Genomic DNA, 21,900 nt, shown 5'->3' on the forward strand with positions numbered 1-21,900 from the left:
TGAGGATGCTTCTGAGCAGCAGCCAGTTAGAAGTTAGTGTCCGCAGACTAACAGCCCTCGAGGAACTGAATCCTGACAACAACCATGTGAGTTTGAGAGCAATTCTTTCCCAACTGAGCCTCAGATGAGAACCCAGCCCTGGACAACATCTTGACTGCAGCTTTCTAAGAGACCCTGAAGCAGGGAACCCACTTAAGCCATGCCCAAACCCTTGACCCACAGAAACTGTGAGACAGTAAAATCGTTGAATGATTAAGTTTGTGGTAGTTTTTTACACAATAATAAATAGCTAACACACAGTTGTAATTCTTAAACTATATTCCCACTGATTCCCTAACAATTCCTATAATGAATGTTATATTTCTTTACAAACATTTTTAATCTTCTTAAGTTTATACTCTTCTTTATTTATTTATTTATTTATTTATTTATTTTTGAGATGGAGTTTTGCTCTTCTTACCCAGGCTGGAGTGCAATGGCGCCATCTCGGCTCACCACAACCTCTGCCTTCTGGGTTCAGGCAATTCTCCTGCCTCAGCCTCCTGAGTAGCTGGGATTACAGGCACGCGCCACCATGCCCAGCTAATTTTTGTATTTTTAGTAGAGACGGACTTTCACCATGTTGACCAGGATGGTCTTGATCTCTTGACCTCATGATCCACCCGCCTCGGCCTCCCAAAGTGCTGGGATTACAGGCGTGAGCCACCACGCCCGGCCCAGTTTATAATCTTCTTTAAAGCATTATCTGTTCCCTGCAGACAAAAAAGTAAAACAAGACTCCTCAACACTTCTACACCCTCGAGTTGCTGCCTTAGACATTTCCCTTTGGTCAGAATTATTACGTTTTTATATGTGTCTATCCTAAAAGCTTCTATTTCCTTTCTTCCACTCAGTCCTGAACCCCTTGAGTTCTAACACTCACCCTTAGCACTCCACTAAAACTTCTCCCTACCAGTCACTGGCTCAGCATCCTTTGCTCATCCTTCCTGACTGCTGCATCATGCAATGGATATTTGAGTCTCTATGATGTTCCAGACACTGCCAGGGCAAAGTCAAGAGTATGAGCAGGAAGCTGCTGCAGTATCCAGATCAGAGGTGGAGGTGTCCTGGACAGTGGGTGGCTGGGGATGGATTCAAGGGATATTTGGATGGAGCATCAGATGGGCTTGGGGATTTGGTTGCATGTGAGGGATGAGAGAAAACAGTCTGATGTCCAAGGGCAGGAGGAACAGAAGGAAGCATCCAGCACAGGAGAAAGATGAAAGCCAGAAGACTCAGGAAGCCAGCTTTTTTGGTCTGCTTTGTTCTAGCCATGCTGGCAGCTGATTAGATGACGCTGACCCAAATTGAGAGTGGGTCTTCCTTTCCCAGTCCACTGACTCAAATGTGAATGTTCTCTGGCAACACCCTCATGGACGTACCCAGAAACAATACTTTACCAGCTGTCTAGGCATCCTGCAATCCAATCAGGTTGACACCTAATATTAACCATCTCCCCATCTCCCTAATGTGGGCACATTCCCAGGCCCTCCTTTCTGTCTCTCTCTCCCTCTCTCTCTCTCTCTCTCTCTCTCTCTCTCTCTCTCTCTCTGTGTCTGTCTGCTTCTCAAGCTAGATCTTCCCTCCAGATTCAAATTGTGAATGCAAATGCCTATTGGCATTGCCAACAGGACAAACACAGTGTGCCCTCACTGGGCTCATTATCTCCTCCCCAAACCAACCCTTCCTGCTGGTGTCTCTCTCCGCCACTCACTTTGCTTATAGGGAGTACTCCATAGGGGTTTGTTGATCTGAATCTTGAGTTAGAAGCTTGGTATCAATTAGATCTTACTTATCAAAACTTGAGGGCCCAAGCAAGTGAAGGCTTTCTGGTTAGTATTCGATAGCCCGGTGTCTTAAAGCCGTGGGCAGTGATTTCTTTCCTTTTCTTTCTTTCTTTCTTTCTTTCTTTCTTTCTTTCTTTCTTTCTTTCTTTCTTTCTTTCTTTCTTTCTTCTTTCTTTCTTTCCTTTTTCTTTCTTTCTTTCTTCTCTCTCTCTCTCTTTCTTTCTTCCTTTCTTTCTTTTTCTCTGAGATATTGTTGCCCAGGCTGGAGTGCACTGGCATGATCTCGGCTCACTGCAACCTTCACCCTCCAGGTTTAAGTGATTCTCCTGCCTCAGCCTCCCAAGTAGTTGGGATTACAGGCATGCGCCACCACGCCTGGCTAATTTTTGTATTCTTAGTAGAGACAGGGGTTTCACCATGTTGGCCAGGCTCATCCGCCTGCTTTGGCCTCCCAAAGTGCTGGGATTATAGGCATGAGCCACCATACCTGGCCCGATTTCTTGGTAAAGTAGCAAACAGAAACAGTAACGTGCCTAATATTTTTCTATCTCTTTCCTGGCTCACTGTTTTTTGGGGATAGTGATAGATTTTTTTTTTAATACAGGGTACATCTGCTAAAGGAATAATATGGAGATTTACTGACTACCGATGTATTTTCCCTCGTGCTGCTAATGAATTAGGAACACATCCAACAGGTAGCTACAATTGTACTAAAATCCACTGTGAGTGTAATTTACACAGGAATGATAATATAACAAAATTTTGGGAAATAAACATGTTTTAAGTTAAAGTAAATATTTCAAATATGCTTTTTATAAATATCAATTTTCACCATTTTTTAGGTTAACCAAACCAACTACAAGTCTCTACCCTTCAGAAAAGAGGATCTGTACCATTTGTAATAAACTCGCTTAAGCGTCTCTCTGTCCAGTTCGACCTCCTCCACGCCTTTCTCCAACCTGTGATCAAAGAGAGGTTTTTAAGGCAAACAAAACCAGGCATTGGAGCTTCTTAATATACAGGATTCCCCGGAGCAGTCAAGAGCCTTTGTGGCCTGCTCCCTGCCCACCTTGCCAACCAAGGCTAGAACTGATGTCACAGTGATGTGCCTCTGTGCTTTGACACACGCTCTTCTTGCTGCCCTGAAAGCCCTTGGCCCCCTTTCCACCTGTTCCTACTTGCCCTGTAAGGCACTGTAAGTATCATCTCCCCCAGAAGTCCTTTTCTAAGAGCCCATATCCAAGGCTAATTTTAATGCTCTTATTCGACCCCCCAGAGCACCCCATTCTTGCCTCTATCATAGCACTTGTCACTCTACTTAGAGTGTTTTTACTTGTCTGTCTTCTCTGACTTGACTTTAAGCTCGAGAACATAGACCTCATTAGAGGCATCTTTGTATTGCTAGTACTTAATGTGGTACCCAGCATATAGTAGCAAAAAAATTATTTGTTGAGTGAAAAAAACTATATGATACATGAATAAGTGATAAAAGAATGCTTTGCCCGATGTGGGACATACTGTGTGTATCAGACTGGCTCCCCACAGGAAACACACACACACTCAAAGGGGGTCACTGAAGAGAATTTAATGAACACAGTACTTACAAAGATCTGGGTAGAGATAAGAGAAATAACAAGAGATGGCAAAGCACCAGGACTAGCAAAATTAGGACACTGTTCCCACCTCTCCGCCTGACTGGCAAGGGAGAAATTATTGGAATTCAAGAGCCATAGCCCAGGAAGAGGGGCCACTCACAGGTGTTGTGGCCTTAGATGTAGAAATACAGCTACTGTCAAACCACAGCCTGGCAGGAGGAACCCAGGGGAATAAATACTCATGTCTCTGTCTTCCCACCTTCTGATCATCGGCAAGTGCCTCTTGTTGGCCCACCCAGCTAGAAGGCTGATCTGGGCAGAGAAGCACCGAAAGTGGAGCTGGAGGGACAAACAGAATATCCACACCCTGCAGAAAGCTGAGATTGGTATTCTTCTATGGCACAGTCACTCCTGCCACCAAGGGGAGCAGAGAGTAAAGGGCCAACACTCATTCACGTAGACTTGGTTTTTTGGTGTATTTTCTTAAGTTATTAAAAATTTAAAATTTTCTTATTATGCTTAAATATACAGAACATAAAAATTTAACATTGCTGCCATTTTAAAGTGTACATTTTAGTAGTATTAGCATATTCACATTGTATAAACATCACCACCATCACCTCCATAACGTTTCCATCTTCCCAAACTGAAAGTCTGCATCCATTAAACAATAACTTCCCTTTCTCCCCTCCGCTACCTCCTGGTCACCACCATTCTACTTTCTGTCTCTATTCATCTGATGACTCCAGGTACCTCCTGTCAGTGGAATTATCTAATATTGGTCTCTTTGTGCCTGGCTTATTTCACTTAGCATAATGTCTTCAAGATTGATTTATGTTGTAGCATATGTCAAAATTTCCTTCCATTTCAGGGATGAATAATAGTCCATTGCATATATATTTGTGTGTGTATGTGTGCGTGCGTGTGTGTGCAAGTGCGTGTGTGTGTGTGCATGCATGTATGTGTGCACGTGAGTGTGCGTGGGTGTGTGTGTGCATGTGCCCGCCACATTTTGTTTATCCATTCAGCTACTGATGGACACTTGGGCTGCTCCCCGCTTTTGTTATTGTGCATAGTGCTACAATGAATATGGGTGTACAAATAACGGTTTAAGTCTCTGGTCATATAACCCAGAAATAGAATTTGCTGGATCATATAATAATTCTAGTTTTAGTTTTTGAGGAACGACTGTCTATCTTTCCACAGAGGCAGCATCATTTAACATTCCCACCAGCAATGCTTCCGAGGTTTCCAGATTCCCCACATACTCACCAGCACTTGCTATTTTCTGCTTTTTTAAATAATAGCCATCCTAATGAATGTGAAACAGCATCTCGTTTTTGTTTTCTTTCATATTTTCCTAATGATTGGTGACGTTAAGCATCTTTTCAATGTGCTGTTGGCCATTTGCATGTCTTCTTTGGAAAAATGTCTGTTTGAGTCTTTTGCCCATTTTGTAACGGGTCATTTGGTTTTTGTTGAGTTGTAGGAGTTCTTTTTATATTCTGCATATTAAGCCCTTATTATTTGATATAACAGTGTGTGTTTGAACCCCATGCCTTCTGGGAACACAGGTGCAGTGGTCTGATTTCTCTCAGATGACTTTGCCCCTCCCCAGGGCTCATTCTGTGTCTTGAGAGGAGGTGGGCTGGGCTTTCCAGTCTCCATCAGTGACAGGGCAGCTCTCACTAGATATGTGATCTACAAATGTTTTCTACAATTCTGTGGGTGCCTTTCCACTCTATTCATAGTGTTCCTTGATGCACAAAAGTTTTTAGTATTGATGCAGTCCAAATTATATTCTTTTTCTTGTACTGCCTGTGTCTTTGTTGCCATATCTAAGAAATCATAGCCAAATCCAATGTACATTTTTTAAATAAAGAAAAACAAAAAGAAAAAAAAGTCAAGCAAATATCTATCTCTTTTGATGGAGATTTGGGCCATGGTGGTAGGACTTCTGCCAAGATTTAGTGTGGAGAAGATACAGAAAACCCCTTTCCTACCACAAATAATGCTGGATAACATAAAACCTTCCCCTTCTGCTCAAAAAGTTAAAATATTTGATCAATTAAAAGGCGGAAAGATAATTATTCAAGTTCCAGAAGCACAAAAGGAACTGAGAGCTGTCACAGTGCCCCGGAGCAGAGGCCACATGGCCCAGGCCACGGTGGAGAACTAGAACTGAGCTCTTAGTGAAAGGAGAGAGCTGCTCAAGGGCTGCCTGGCACTGATGGAGATCAAAAAGCTCAGCCCACCACCTCTCAAGACACAGAACAAGCCTGGGGAGGCGCAAAGTCATCTGAGAGAAATAAGAGCACTGCACCTGTGTTCCCAGAAGGCATGGGGTTCAAACACACACTATTAAAGAAATAAACCGAAAACTGCCCCAGAGTTGTAAGCATCATAAAAAGCGCCTAGACAAATGCAAAGCCACCTCATGGAGATCCCTCCAGACATTTGGAGGATGCCCACAGGAGATAAATTCTCTTAAAATAGGCTCACGGACACAAGAGGGATGACAAGCACAGGCAACAGACTGGAGACTGAGTGACAAGCGGGAGAGCAATCTGGAAGGACATTAGCATGACTGTGTTTAAAATGCTCAAATAAATAAAGCAATAAATCAAATGCATAAAACAAGAACAAGAGTACATTAAAAAAAGAACCAAGTAGAGATTCTCTAACTGAAATATACAGCCATGCAAATGGACTCTGAAGCTGGGCATTCCACCACCAATTTGTGGCCCAGCTCCAGTGATAGTGGAGAGGATTTCTCCTGTCCCACTGCTCCTCAGGAAGACCTCAGTGACTCACTGCACCTACCCACCTTACAACGAATTTATTGTACCATCCAGGAACCTGGTGAGAGATGTGTTGGGAATTGAGGCAGAGACTGAGAGGCCCACACCTGTACAGCAACCGCAGTAATTCATGCTTTGTTTCTTGGCCCTCCCTAATCTCCTAGATCTTCCCCTCCCCGCCCCCCCCCCGCCCCCACCCATCACCAGCAAGAAAGAAGACTGGGAGGGAGAGGCAAGTCTGCACTGGCTGCAAACTGGGTTTGGAGCGATTTGAGCTGCCTGTAAGGCCAGACAGTGAGGGCGGAAGCCGCAGCAGTCCTGGTTCCCGGCCCCACCTGTCTCCACTGAGAGGTTTCTGTTACCAGATTCATATTTTACCCTCACCAGTTAGTGTCAACATTATCATTAAACATGATCTGCAGAGTCACCGGGGGTTCCAGTAGGAATGCAAACAAAGACAGTGACTCAGGAACATTGCAGGTCCAGTCCAGACTCACTTCTGACAAGGGATTAAACTACCAAGAACTAGGGTCTTTGTGGACAGGAAGGTCCGAGGCCCCTCTCCACAACTCCCCTCATTTGCAGGTGGGTTCCTCCCCACACACCTCCTGTTTCCCTGGGCCCCATTTTCCCTCACTGCGTGTGTCTGTCAGATCCTGACAGCTTCTTTGGGGGCTGTGACCTACCTAAGGGACAGACAGTTATGGTAAGTAAATGTAAAAACCACAGGATGCAAAAGTAAGAAATTGCACTGGCCAGGAATTGAACCTGGGTCTCCTGGGTGGGAGGCAAGAATTCTACCACTGAACCACCAATACTAGCTGACTAAAGGTTGTGGCCTTACCTTGAAAACAGGTAAGCTAGGGACATGGGAAAAGGAGTTAAGATTTTCCCCGTGTGGTCTTTGGAAGACGTAACTCACAAAAAAGACCCAGAGCAAAGGCTCACATTGCAGATTTGTATCAGGTAATACCACAACATTATGGCTTTGCAATAAAACAGCTGACTTCATAAAGCCTTATTCTGAAGTGGGCTCTCTACAACCGGATAACAATCCTCTGTAGGGAAACATCAGAAATGCACCCAGTTTCTTGTCTCTGGTCCCCTATCCAGTGGGCGCCTGTGGAAAGTTCTTGCCTCGCTTCTTGATATCTTGTCTTTGCCGTCCCGTGGCTTGGTGCCTCCCAAACCCTTCTCTCTCATCCCTGAGAGGAACATCAGCACTTTCCCCAAAAAGGCCTTCAGGACCCAGGGACCTCGGATTGGAAAGCTGGACTCTTGGGACTGTGCCTGGGCAACTCCAGGAGACCTGCTTGATAATTGAACTTCTCTCCTCATGGACCTCTCCAATTCCTTAAAAACACCGGGGATCAGATCTTGCTTTTACCTTCTTATGCCTTACAGAGACCAAAATAAGAGCGAAGAAATGGGCATTTCACTCCAAGATTTCTTTCCTTTATCTCGTGCTCTCGGTCACACAAGGAGGCCAGTTCGGGGAAAAACAGCTGTATTCTGTTCCGAGGGATTCTAGGTAGATGCTGGGATATTATTCCTCTAACTAATCTAAAGCGTTCTTTTCTGTTTGCCTTTGTCTGATATCCATGTTTTCACTCTTTCTTTTCTCTTTTTTTTTTTTTTTTGAGACAGAGTCTCACTCTGTCACCAGGCGCCAGGCTGGAGTGAGTGGTGCGATCTCGGCTCACTGCAACCTCCACCTCCCGGGTTCAAACAATTCTCCTGCCTCAGCCTCCCAAGTAGCTGGGAAGACAGGCTCACACCAGGACGCCCAGCTAATTATTGTATTTTTAGTAGAGACCGGGTTTCACCATGTTGGCCAGGATGATCTCAATCTCTTGACCTCATGATCCACCCATCTCAGCCTCCCAAAGTGCTGGGATTACAGGCTTGAGCCACCGTGCCGGGCCCACTCTCTTTCTTTTGTTTACAATAAGCCTAGTACAGATTTCCACCGCTCTTTTTGTTGGGTGCGTGTTTTCTTTGCGTTTTAAATGTTTTGTTTACGATTTTTACTTTAAGTTCAGGGGTACATGTGCAGGATGCGCAGGTGTGTAACAAGAGCAAACGTGTGCCCTGGCGATTTGCTGCACAGATGGTGCCACTGCCCAGGTACTAAGCCCAGCATCCATTAGCCGCTCTTCCTGATGCTCTCCCTCCTCCCAGGCACCACCCTCTTTGCAGGCCCCTGTGTGTGTTGTCCCCACCCCTCAACTCCATGTATCCGTTTGTTCTCATCACTCAGCTCCCACTTACAAATGAGAACACGTGGTATTTGGTTTTCGTTTCTTCATTAGTTTGCTGAGGATAACGTGCACTGCTTTTAACATTTAACCCTTTTCTGTCCATTAAACTGTTAAAGCCAGCATTTCCTTTTCTATCCAACCTGACAGATTTAGATCTATTCTAATCAGCAGTAATTACTGTTATGTTAGAGATGACCGTCACAGATAGTCTCATTCCAACCACCTCATTGTATCAGTTCTGTGTTTTTGCTTTGTTTTTACAGTCTCTTTCTGCCTTTCTTAACTAGACAGGTCTGTCTGGGTAAATGTTCTGTTTTCCTGTTGTGTTTCTGAAATTTCTTGTTCCTGCCTAGTTAATATATTCTCTGAGATCTCAGGTGCACAGGAAGAAGCGAATCCGGTCCCTTAGCTCAGGGCACATTATGGTGACCGCTCTGAGCAAGGGCCTTACTGTCTTTGCTTCTTTTCTCTGTTTACCTCCCTCCCATTCCCGTGTCCTCTTCCAGGAACACGTTCTGAGGAGTTTCGTAAATGCTCTTTTATCCCACACTTTCTCTGCATATGTCATTAAGGGGATGTCTTTGAAAAACATACATTATTCTTGGAGAGGGCTTTCAAACAACTTTATAGTGTGTTTGTTCCCCAAATCCCATTCCACGCTCTTCACTACATTCTATGTACCATCTTCTCAACTTTTCTATTGTAGTAGTCAAGTTTATGTAAAAAGGGTTGGGGGGAAAAGTCAAGCCAATTTAAAATGGAGAAAACACTTGAGCAGTGTTTGTTCACAAAAGAGGATTTCTTAATGTCCAAATGGCATGAGGAAAGATCCTTGGCATCATTACTCATTCAAGAAACACAAATTTAAAATGCCAGGTTCACCATTACACGCCATCAAAGTGGCAACATTTAAGAGACAGAAAACCACTAGCTTATAAGAATGCAGAGGGCCGGGCACGGTGGCTCACGCCTATAATCCCAGCACTTTGGGAGGCTGAGGGCGGTGGATCACGAGGTCAAGAGATCGAGACCATCCTGGTCAACATGGTGAGACCCTGTCTCTACTAGAAATACAAGAAATTAGCTGGGCATGGTGGTGTATGCCTATAATCCCAGCTACTCAGGAGGCTGAGGCAGGAGAATTGCCTGAACCCAGGAGGCGGAGGTTGCAGTGAGCCGAGATCACGCCATTGCACTCCAGCCTGGGTAACAGGAGTGAAACTCCATCTCAAAAAAAAAAAAAAAAAAAATGCAGAGAAAATGTATCTCTTGTTACTAGCAAGAGAATACAATCATGCAACCATTCTAAAGACTGTTTGATCGTCTCTAATAAAGTTAAAAATACAACTGCTCTATGACCCAGTCATTCCATTAAGTTTATATTCAAGGGAAATGAAGGCACGGGTCCATTAAAGGGCCCACAGTAGAATATTTCTAACAGCTTATTCACAACAGTCCAAGGTAGAAATAGCCCAGCTGCCCATCAATGGTTGTGTATTCATCAGTCACACCAAAAAGCTGAGATACATGCCATAGAACAGATGCATCTCAAAACCATTGCTGCATTAAAAAAACAACAGACAAAATCAGTATATTCCTTTATGTGAATTTCAAGAAGAAGCAGAAGTAATGCATGGAGACAGAGATCGGCAGGGTGACTGCCTAAGTGGGATGGGGTGAGGATGGACTGGAAAGGGGCTCTGAGGACGTGCTGGGCTGGTGAAAACTCCCGTAACTTGATCGGGTGATGGATTCTTATGTCAAAATACATTGGGCTGTGCACTTAAGATCGGTGCACTTGGTCTGTGTGGATTAAACTTCACTCGTTTACTGATGCAACAGCAAATAAATAAAACAAAATTAAAAATTGGGTGTTGGGGAATATCATTGGGTTTAGATTTTATTGTATTCTTTAGTTTTACTTAAAATACCCAGTTGGAGTGCAAACTCTCATCTCCTCTTGTTCCTTTCCGATTTGGTCTGAAAAGGCCCCATGGATGTTTGAAATATCTGAGCCAGAATAACGGGTACAGCCGCATCATGTCTACAGTAAAAGATTCCAATAAGGCCGACTGAGAGGGAGCTCCTCACCTTTCGGGTGTTGCACTTGCAAAATCCAGCCTTTCAAGATGACCTCGGTGTGCACGGTAGGCGTTCCTTCTAGTCTCCGCACCGCACAGAGTCTCGAAGCCACAGAAACGTTGTTAAGTCTCCAGTCGCAGGTAAAGGGCACAGTCTAGGCAGAGGTTAGAGGCGAAAGGGAACGAAGAACCGAGCCAAAGGCGCGGAAGCAGCTGGCCTCCTTCTTTCAGCTGAATGCAGGGCTGCCTCCGCTTTGGAGACCTAAAGGTCCGCGTAGATTTCATTTTTTCTTGGTGTCTCCGTTTTTCCTCCCTTCCCCACTGCTGCAATAAAAGAACACTTCTCATCTCTCCCTTGTACAGTCCTCGCCGCTGACAAAAGCTACTGGGAAGTTTCATCTCCCGGGTCCAGGCCTCTGCCGACTTCCATGCTCTCCCCCTGCAGTTCCCTGCGGGACCCACCCCTTGCCCCGCTCCCGGCCTCCCGACCCAGGCACGCACCCAAAAACAGCCCAACTGAGCCCTCAGCTCCGCAGAGAGGCAATCGAGGCCACCGGAGGCCTCGCCCCTTGCCCGCCCCACGGGACGCCGAGAAATCAATCGGAATCAACGTTCTTTTTAAAAAAGAACTCCCTTCCCCTTCGCCACCAGCCTGGGCAACATGGCGAAATCCTATCTCTACAAAAAAGACAAAATTTAGCCTGGCGTGTGGCTCCCCCTGTTGTCCCAGCTCTTTGTGGGGCTCAGACAAGAAAATAGCTCAGCCGGGGAGATCAAGGCTGCAGTGGGCCGTGTTTGCACCACTGCACTCCAGCCTGGGTGACCAAGTGAGACCCTGTCTCAAAAACAAGACAAAAAAACAAAACGAAACTTCCCCATGGAAATGAGTTTGATTTCTTTTTTCCCGGCTCTTCAAATGACTAAAAGCCGAAGGCGATGACGGATTCCTTCAAGCCCTAGTCATGCGCCCTGCGGAGTGACAGCCCCTGCTCCCCATGGGACCCACGAGCGACCCTCACCCCATCCCTGCCTGGCGGAGCCCCGGTGCCAGACACAGGATCCGAGTCGGCCGCGAAAGCTCCGCAGCCGCCCGAAAGCGCCTGGGCAGGATGGGCACGGGCTCCCTCACTGGGTGAAGGCGGCGCAAAGAACGGGAAGAGCCATCCCGGGAGCCCGCCGGGCGTTCAGCTCCCCTTGGGCCCCCAAGCTGGGGGGTTTCTGAAGCAGGCGAGGGGCAGGGCGGGCGAAGGCCATTCGGCTGTCCTTCTAGCTCCAGGATCTCCCAACCCGCGGGTGTCCTACAGGACCAGCGCCACTCAGCGCTCTAATCTCTCGGGTTTTCCGAGGCCTTGCACAGTTGTTCTGCCGCCAGCACCTGAGAGTGGAAGGGCTGCGGGGAGTCTGGGGAGTGAGTCCGGCCTGTAGCGCCCAGTTGAATCAGCAGTAAGGGTTTCTGTGGCAGGTGGGTTAGTGCATTGGGTTGTTAACCGAGAGCTTGGTGGTTCCAGCCCATGTAATGATGGGTTGTAACCTGTTTCTGTTGATACACAATCAATTCCAGCTTAATCACGAGACACACATGTCCTCTTTCCCACTTATCTTGAGTCTGAGGCTTGTCAAGGGTCCTGGTGCCTTATACCTGTCAGACTCAGGAATCCCAGAGACTTTAGGCAGGAAACACACTTCCGGTGTGATAAAAATCTGCTTTGCTCCCGTGGAATGCTTGGGTGCATACGGTCCCTCAACTGCTTCATGTATAATAATTGGAGACTATTACAGTAGCGTCCTATCCCCAGACTGTGCCTGGGTTTACTGATGCTCTATCAATACTGTGACCAGTGAAATCAGTCGTCCTCATGCTGCCCCTCGCCACGGCCTGTGAAAACAGCATTTCTTCCTTTCTGTCTCATTTTGTACATGGTTTATTTAACGCTTTTTTTCTTCTTTTTTTGACATGGAGATTTGCTCTTGTTGCCCAGTCCTGAGTGCAATGGTCAGATCTCAGCTCACCATAACCTTTGCCTCCCGAGTTCAAGAGATTCTCCTGCCTCAACCTCCTGAGTAGCTGGGACTGCAGGTATGCACCACCACGCCCAGCTGTTTTCTGGGTTCTTTTTTTTTTTTTTTTTTTTAAATAGAGATGTTTCTCCATTTTGGTCAGGCTGGTCTCAAACTCCTGACCTCAGGTGATCCACCCACCCTGGCCTCCCAAAGTGCTGGGTTACAGGTGTGAGCCACCACCCTCGGTCTATTTAACCCTTTTCAAAATGTTTTTGAAATGAGGTGGGTTTCATGGTATTAGGATTACAAATCATGCTGCAATCACCACCATTCCTGCATACTCACATTTCTTTGGTCACTTGTGCAGATATTTCTATAGTGCAGAAACAGGATACGCACTTTTTACATTCCAGCATTTATTTAATGCTTCTCATTTGAGTACATTCTGCACATTTATCTTCCACAGAAGCGGAACCAAGTCATATCCAATTAGTTTCCCAGTTCTCTCCATGTCCTTTTCATCATTTACTTGCCGGCACAGCAAACGTCACATCGATGTATGATATTCCACGGAGGGAGAGAAGGCCTCCTGGCTCCGCTGACAGGGCAGACAGCAGAAGGACGTGGTGGACACAGATACTCTGTGGCATATGATGAACTGCTAAACTTCTAGAATATTTTAAAGTCCTCCAACATCCGTAATTGCTTTCTGCAGTGACCAAGTCACGTGGGTTTGGAGAAGATGGGCCACAGTGACCTCTTTGAAAGCTTTCCGTCAAGGAGCTTATCCAAGGGGAGAAAAATCACTAAGGTCCCAGGGGATGATTTTCTTCTCCCCTTTCCTCTCATCTTCATAAATCTTGGTTTTGATTTTATTTGAGGAAACCAATCTAATGCCAGTTCGCCCTCCTATACCTGCTATACCATGGTAAATTAACATGCAGAGAACTGTCCCTGTATTATTCTTTGATAGATTTTGCAGAAGCCATGGCCATAACAATTAGCCCATCTGCGATGCATTGTGGGAGCCGACAGAACCCTGCACCCAGCAGGCACCGTGTGCGGACCTGGACCCTTGGAGCTATTACCTCATGTTCCTTCAGTTCTATTGAATGTCATGATAGAAATTAAGCTCTTTGGCTTTTACCCACTACTATGGCTATAACACAGTTCTCTCTCTCCCCCCCTTCTCTCTCTCTCTCTCTCTCACACACATCTCTGTCATTTTCACATCATGATTTTCTGCCATCTGTCTCATCAGTGTGTTTTTGGTTTTGATGTTATTGAGTAAACTTCTGGGATTGTTTTATGACTATATAAGGGTAGGTATTAAATTCTTGTTGATGAAGGTTTGTGTTGTACCTAGTTTTTCCTTAGTATAAAAATGAGGTTACCAACAGCATTTTTTTTTTTTGAGATGGAGTTTTGCTCTTGTTGCCCAGGCTGGAGTGCCATGGCACAATCTCAGCTCACCACAACCTCCACCTCCTGGGTTCAAGCGATTCTCCTGCCTCAGCCTTCTGAGAACCTGGGATTACATGTATGTGCCACTATGCCCAGCTAATTTTTTGTGTTTTTAGTAAAGATGGGGTTTCTTCATGTTGCCAGGCTGGTCTCTAACTTCTGATCTAAGGTGATCCACCAGCCTTGGCCTCCTAAGATGCTGGAAGTACAGGTGTGAGCCACTGTGCCCGGCTTAGCATTTTTTGTAGAATTTTGTTGGCTGTATTGTTCATTTTTCGTGTGTGATCAATACAAGTAAATTTGCTTCCTTATAGGGTAGGCTTAACTCAGTGAGGAACTGCCAAATATTAGAGAAGGTCTTGTGCTAATTGCAGTCGAAGCCCTATCCGAATTACCCGAACCAGGTGTGGGTCTCCAGGGGCTTTTCATTTTGAAAGCACTCGGGGAACCCCTCAGCCCTATTGTGATCTGCATTCTTCTTGCCTGAGGAATCTCAGGTGCTTCCTGGGGCCTTTTGCCAGCACTTTGCTGGGGACATGGGAATGTCGGGATGCTGTCGAATTTCCTCTGTCATAGGCAGCAATACGCAGGTGCCCAAGGCAGCACCTAAGATTTTCATGTCTTCAACTGGCGGTGTCCGGCTCCTTTAGCTCGGGTAGGGTGCGCAGTTTCACCTCACACATGAAAGGTGGCTTTCATAGTCACCTTTTTCCTTTTTCTTTTTTTTTAAGGGAGGGGAGGGGAGCTGAGGGATGTGGTGGGGGAACCTAGCTGCATCTTTGAACACAAGAAGCACAGGAGGAGTTCCATTTGTATCTGAAACCCCCCTGAGCCCTGGAACCAGGCTTGGTTTCCCCACTGAGTCCCATCAGAAAGAACTCCGCTTGAGGCCAACTTCATATTAGCTTTAGGTCCAGAATTCCCAGCATGCTCATCTACTGCTGAAATCTTGACAAGCAGATAGCTGCGATGTCTCTGACACCAACCAGGTGTTCCTGTGAAGCCCACTTGGCTTTCTCACGCCCGGAGCCCCGAACGCAGCTGCAGAACAGTCGGATTGCCTGGCAGAACAAAAGAAGATGAACCTAAATCTGCACAGCTCTCTTTGGAGCTCAGCCAAAGACCCCGCCATTCAGAGTTTCAGGCTCTACTAATTGAGCTGGTTGGAGGATGAAAGGGGGCCCTACATATGTCATTATCCAGAGAGCCCCTTGAGCCAGTTCAGAGTTCAGGACCCAGAGGGACTCAGCTCATCACCTGCTGACAGCCAAGTCCTCACTTTAGTGACAGGGAAACTGAGGCTCAGAAAGACAGCAAGTGTTTGGCTCTGCCTCACACTGTGCTACAGGCCGGGTACAATGGAACACCACTCAGCTTTCTTGTTCCTGGCTTCAATACAGCCCAAAGCAGGGGCCAAGCTGGCGAAGGTGGGAGGTGTTGAGCCAGTGAAGCAGTGGCTGCTGGGAGCCCTGTGGTCCTGCAGAGCGAAGCCACCTTCACTCTGGCTCTCTTAGAAAGTTAACCTTTACCTTCACATTGTTTTTATTGATGAGGAAATATATAGACTTGTTGGCTTCCCTGGTGTCTAGTGGCTACAATTCGGCACTTTCACCACCACAGCCCAGGTTCGATTCCTGGTCAGGGAATATCTTTTGCAATGTCCCCAAATTGTGTGCAGAGATGTCATAGAGAAACACACAGGTGATGATGGATGAAATGCAGAAGTACGTTCCCAGCAGCGATATTTGTCATACTAAATGCGGGGGCCACTCTCATGTCCGTCAGTTAGGGAGTGTTATATGAGTGGCGATCCCTCCGTACCTTAAAAGGATGTGCAATTATTTCAAAGATGGATGTAGATGATGATAACAGCCGCGATGCGGCCACCAGCGGTAATGGTAGTAATCATGACTACTGCTCTTGGAGCGCTTACTCTGCGTCAGGGCGTGGGGTCAAGGTTTGACTGCCATGTCTCATTTAAACTGGGAACAACACAAATAGAAATGCATTCCTATTGGGAGCATTTTACAATGCGGAAGTGGAGGCACAGAAAACCTAAGTGACTTCTTCAGAGTCATACGGCCACCAAATGAGGCTATCTGCTTGCGCCTATGGCTTCATGGACAGAAGAGTCCAAGCCTCTCTTGTTCTGCTGGGATTGTCATCTTCTCAGAGACGTGCAGCCTTAACAGTTAGCAAAAGTGGGTGCAGCGAGGAGGGACAGGGAGAAAGGAGGTGTGTATTGGGCTTGGGATAGGTGGGTTCTGGAGCTCCAGAACTGAGCTTTCATCTAAAATGCACCTTTGCAAACAGCATTTATTTTTCTGACAAACCTTAACCCTTCAGGCAGGATTTTCTTGATCTGACTTGAAGCAGACGGGCAAAAAAGACCCTATATATCTGGATGTGGAACAATGGAGGTCAGAAAGTAATAGTCACAGGTTAACTGTGCCTGTGTGGGACAGGACAAGTAGTCTTCAGTTGTTTGCCAACAACTACCATGATTGCTCCACAAAGAGGCACGTGGTGCCTAAAAGTCTGATGACATCTGCCTCAGATACCTGTCTGTTAATAAATGCCCCCATCCCTAAGCTGGGCATCCTCACCTCTTTGTGCCATTGCACAGGTTCTAGATGCCTGGGGGTGTGGTGACATGGAGGCCAGAAGTTATGTGGCTGGGCAGGTTTCCAAGTTGACACCCGGTGCTTGTGAGCAGGGGCTGGAAGTGGGATGGCCAGATCCATGACATTCTCCCCAGCCCACATCTCCACCTGTCTTTCTGCTATTGGAAGCAGCCCCACTGCACGTGACCAGTGACCGCCATAGCCTCTTGGTCTGAAGTCACCCACTTCCCCATCCTTCACTATGGGTTGTTTGCTGCACTCAGCGCTCCTGCTCCCTGTGTCTGAATGGGGGAAGGCTCCAAAGGAGGATGCGAGCTGATTGTGCTCCCACTGCCTGGTCCCTTCTTGATGCCTCCAGATCTGGGCTCCATGAGGCAGGACGTGCTCACCATGCAGTTTCTCGCCTAGAGCAAGGCTTGGCACCTCAGGAGCACCCAATAGGTGCTTGGTGAATGAAGACATTCCAATGCAGGGTTCGGAGAGGCATCAAGAAACCTGCTGCACTTCCCACTTTTAGTCCTTTGGATAGTTCAGATTATGGGAAAATAGAGAAAGTTTTTCAAACCTGGGTGTTCTTAATAATGTTTATTCCAAGTCTAGAGGGCACCTTCTGAATGAGCTGCTTTCCTTTCTGTAAGGAAAGGACTGTCTCATTGAGTTGGAAAAATATATTGGAAGATACATGGGCACACCTCCTTTGGAGTCGAGCTAAGAACTCATAAAGAGATGCCTTCTGCTCCCAGAAAATGTTCAGAAACAGATGCCTGATTTACTCTCCTGCCTGAAATCTGCCCACTGCTCCTCTCTGCAAACAAACACAGGCAAAAAAGTGAAATTACACTTTACAAGACACTGGAAATGAGGTGAAAAAGGACAGAATCCCTGAGGGATGAGAAACAAACCAGGTGAGCCCTACTGTGCCCCAGCTTGCTGCCTTCAGGGAGTTCCCAGGCTAGGCCCCAGGCAGGAATCTGAGGCCGACTCCTGGACTGAGATGAAGCTGAGCCTCCATGGACAGCAAGGCAGCTAGGGCTCAAAGGACCAGATGTGGCGGTGAGAGACATGGATGGAGAGAGGATCTGGGGAGATGGGAAGGGTCTCCCTTAAGCATCAAGCAGCGCACGCTTGCAAAGAGACTTCCCGAGGCCAAGGAAGGAAGCTTGTGGAAGGGTTATGAACAGTGCCCGGATCCCGCCAGCCCAACTGAACTACTTGCCATCTGTGGGCATTTGGGTAGAATTCACAGGAAGTCCCTGCTTAACTAGTGGGAATAATGAGTTCTATCTATGCTGACTTGCAAAAAAAGAAAGAAAGAAAAAAGTCCTAAAAGCAAGACCTAGAAGAATTAAATTGATCACAGTCACTTAACTGGTATCCAGAACAACAGCAAAAGTAACTTGGTGTCACAGGTTCATTAGCCAGTAGACAGAAGGTAAACTTCGCCATGTCTGACAGGCAATCAGAGAATACCAGGCAGGCAAAGGGCAGGAGACCAGGACTCATAATGAAGGAAATAACCAGTGGGAACTGAACCAGTGCTGCCGTGATGGTAGAATTAGCTGAGGGACTTTAAACATTTATGACTGCATTCCACAGGTCCGAAGAATTAAGTAGAGACAGGGAACATGTAAAATGACCCACATCAAACTCTGGGGATAAAAACACCATCAGGGATGAGGAGCTGTGGCTCATGCCTGTAATCCCAGCACTGTGGGAGGCCGAGGTGGGCAGATCACTTGAGCCCTAAAGTTTCAGACCAGCCTGGACAACATGACAAAACCTCATCTCTACCACAAAATACAAATAATTATCTGGGTATGGTGGTGTGTGCCTGTAGTCCTAGCTACTTGGGAGGTGGCCATGGGAGGATTGTTTAAGCCTGGGAGGCAGAGGTTGCAGTGAGCCAAGATTGCACCACTGCACTCCAGCTCGGGGTACAGGGTGAGAGCTTATCTCAAAAAAAAAAAAAAAAGTCAGAGATAATAAATTCACTGGATGGGATTAACAGCAGATTACATATTACACAAGAAATGATCAGGAACATGGAACCATGAATAATTGAAAATATGCAAAATGAAACTGACAGTCAAAAGCTTTTTTTTTTTTTTTGAGACACAGTTTCGCTCTTGTTACCCAGGCTGGAGTGCAATGGCACGAACTTGGCTCACCGCAACCTCTGCCTTCTGGGTTCAGGCAGTTCTCCTGCCTCAGCCTCCTGAGTCGCTGGGATTACAGGCATGTGCCACCATGTCCAGCTAATTTTTTCTGTACTTTTATTAGAGACAGGGTTTCACCAAATTGACCAGGATGGTCTCGATCTCTTGACCTCGTGATCCACCTGCCTTGGCCTCCCAAAGTGCTGTGATTACAGGAGTGAGCCACCATGCCCCGCCAAAAGCTTTTTTTTAATGAAAAGATTATCAGTGAACAGTGGGGCAGACTGAGTAACGGGAATCCCTGAAAGGGACTTTGTATAGTACCTGCACCTCTATCCTATAGAAATGAAACAGTGGGTTGGGGCATGGTGGCACATGCCTGTAATCCCAGTACTTTGGGAAGCCAAGGTGGGTGGATTACCTGAGGTCAGAAGTTTGAGACCAGTCTGGCCAACATGGCAAAACACTGTCTCTACTAAAAATACAAATATTAGCTGGGTGTGATGGCGAGCACCTGTAATCCCAGCTACTCCAGAGGCTGAGGCTGGAGAATTGCTTGAACCCAGGAGGCAGAGGTTGCAGTGAGCTGAGATCACATCATTGCACTTCAGTCTGGGTGATAAGAGTGAAACTCCATCTCAAAAAAAAAAAAAAAAGAAAAAATGAAAGAAATACAACAGTGGCCAGAAAGGAGGAGGGTGGAAAGGAAACATTTACTTTCTTTGTTATTTTTATCAGGGGTGGTGGTCTCAACATGTTTCCCAGGCTGGTCTCGAACTCTAGGCCTCACTCTGACACCTCCCAATTCGGATTTATGAAGGTGTGAGCCACTGTGGCCATATCATTTCTGAAGAAGTAATAGCTGAAAAGTTCCCAGTCATAAGGAAAATTATAAATCCAGTGACCCAAGAAGCTGAGGAAACTGAAGCATAAGAAACATGAAGAAAACCACTCCTAGATACATCATAACAACGTTGCTCAAATCCAGCCAGAAAAGAAAGGCATTGTGCATGCACAGGAGCAAAGACGAGATGGCATCAGCTTGCTCTCTGCTGTTGCTGGCCTCTACCAGGAGCAGCAGTGCACGGGAGCAGACAGCAAACACCATCTTTATGGTACTGAGGACGGGGAAATTTACCCAGAATAAGCACTGTGCCAGAAAAACATACTCCCGAAACTGGACGTGAAATAAGGACATTTAGAGATGTACAAAAGCTGACCACATTCACTACCAGCCGACCCACAACACAGGGAACATCAAAGGAGTCCTCCAGGCAGAAGGGAACAGATTCCAGATGAAAATCCAGATCTGCACAAGGAAATGAAGAGCATCAGAAATGGGTAACTACGCTAGTTATTTTCTCATTTTGTAAATCTTTTTTGTAAAAATTTGACCATTTAAACAAAAGCAATAACAATGGGTTGTGGGGTTTATACAGGCGTAAAAGCAAAGTGCATGTCAGGGACAGCAGCAAGGCCAGAAGGGCAGGTATAGTATCACTTGAAGGTAGACTGTGGTAAGTTACAAAACGTAGGCTGTAAGCCCTAAGGCAATTGCTAAAATAACAGAGAGTGACAGCTAATAAGCCAACAGAGGAGAGAGAATGGAATGACATAAAACTCTTGTGAAAGCTGTGATAGTCATTGTCCTTTGTACAGTGACTGCTCCTCTGTCCCATAGAAATACAAACTGGCCACAGACACCTGTGCAAGAATGACTAGAGCATCAAATGTAATTGCAAAATCTTAGAACCAATTTAACTTCAAAAGCATTTGGAACGCGCTAAATGAATGACAGTTTAAAAAGGGAGAGAGAGAGAGAGAGAGAGAGAGAGAGAGAGCGAGCTGAGTGTGGTGGCTCATGCCTGTAATCCCAGCACTTTGGGAGGTGGAGGCAGGCGGATCACGAGTTCAGGAGATTGAGATCACCCTGACCAACATTATGCAGCCGCTCTACTAAAAATACAAAACTCCAGAGGCTGAGGCAGGATGGTTTGAACCAGGGACTAGGAAGTTGCAGTGAGCTGAGATCGCACCATGGCACTCCAGCCTGGTGACACAGTGAGATTCCGAGAGAGAGAGAGAGAGAGAGAGAGAGAGGGAGGGAGGGAGGGAGGGAGGGAGGGAGGGAGAGAGAATCCTTTGTCAAAAAAATTCAGAGGTTAACCATGATGATTCTAGTCTTTGAAAAATATGGGTGTTCCTAGAATCCTAGCGGACCTTGATTTACCTACTAGAGACATAGAGGAGATGAGGGTAAAGCTGGTCTCGCTCTGCCTTTCCATGAGAGGATGCGCTGGATGGAAGGAAGCTGCCAGCGGTTTAAGCTTTTTTTTTTTTTTTTTTTTTGAGACGGAGTTTCACTCTTGTACCCAGGCTGGAGTGCAATGGCACAATCTCAGCTCACCACAACCTCCGCCTCCTGGGTTCAAGCAATTCTCCTGCCTCAGCCTCCCGAGTAACTGGGACTACAGGCGTGTGCCACCATGCCCAGCTAATTTTTGTATTTTTAGTAGAGACGGGGTTTCACCATGTTGACCAGGATGGTCTCGATCTCTTGACCTCGTGATCCACCCGACTCGGCCTCCCAAAGTGCTGAGATTATAGGCGTGAGCCACCATGCCCAGCCAAGGTTTAAGCATTTTTAAAATGCAAGAGAAAATCCCCGGTACGGACTTGTCCACCTCCAGAGCTGGAAGCAAGCACAGCAGTCGACCCGGCCACGCAGACGATCAACTTGCAGTCCGGCCTCTCCGTGCAGAGCAGGCGCCCATCCAGCGCTAGGCGGAGCCGCCTTCTGCAGAAGGCTCCTGCAGACTCAAAGCCTCGGGAAACCGGAGACAGCATCTTGCCGCAAATGTGGAAACCCGTGCATTGGGTGATTCTGAAGCTGGAAGGGCAGCCCTGTGGCCTTTGCTTTGTCCTGCCTCTCGCCGGCGTCAGAGCCAGAGTCCCAGGTAATGCCCGGGTCCGCGACTCCCTGGGCCTGAGCCGCCTGGGCCCCACGGAAGCAGAATGCCCGGGGGCTCCCGCGATGGCTCTTCCCCTTCTCGGCTCAGCCTTCACCCGACCCTCTACTGGCTTGGGCTCC

General features: G+C 46.7%; 2 protein-coding genes and 1 non-coding gene across 5 annotated transcripts in view; all 3 read right to left on the reverse strand.

The window, feature by feature from the left end:
* The window catches only part of LOC103788982 (uncharacterized), an 870,763-nt gene that overhangs the window by 792,731 nt on the left and 56,132 nt on the right, over positions 1-21,900 (reverse strand). The gene's annotated exons all lie outside the window — the stretch shown is intronic.
* On the reverse strand, positions 6,970-7,040 carry TRNAG-CCC (transfer RNA glycine (anticodon CCC)). The gene has a single exon. It is a non-coding gene; the product is annotated as a tRNA-Gly (tRNA).
* On the reverse strand, positions 11,205-21,656 carry LOC144580198 (uncharacterized). The gene is made up of 5 exons (XM_078355515.1): positions 21,482-21,656; positions 20,030-20,118; positions 11,940-12,017; positions 11,583-11,888; positions 11,205-11,484 (listed from the first exon to the last, which is right to left on the reverse strand). The coding sequence occupies exons 1-5, from the start codon at positions 21,654-21,656 to the stop codon at positions 11,338-11,340; spliced, it is 795 nt and encodes a 264-aa protein (XP_078211641.1). The 3' UTR covers positions 11,205-11,337.

The sequence above is a fragment of the Callithrix jacchus genome, chromosome 18 (assembly GCF_049354715.1).
Source record: "Callithrix jacchus isolate 240 chromosome 18, calJac240_pri, whole genome shotgun sequence".
In the NCBI taxonomy this organism is placed as follows: Eukaryota; Metazoa; Chordata; class Mammalia; order Primates; family Cebidae; genus Callithrix; species Callithrix jacchus.

Bases quoted from the DNA above. Each gene is read 5' to 3' on its own strand.
- LOC144580198 (XM_078355515.1), bottom strand. From the start codon at position 21,656: ATGCTGTCTCCGGTTTCCCGAGGCTTTGAGTCTGCAGGAGCCTTCTGC. The intron at 20,119-21,481 runs GTACCGGGGATT...TTCCTTGTGCAG, and splicing joins CTCTGGAGGTGGACAAGTCC to ATCTGGATTTTCATCTGGAA. The intron at 11,889-11,939 runs GTGCTGGCGGCA...CCGAGAGATTAG, and splicing joins CGCAGCCCTTCCACTCTCAG to AGCGCTGAGTGGCGCTGGTC.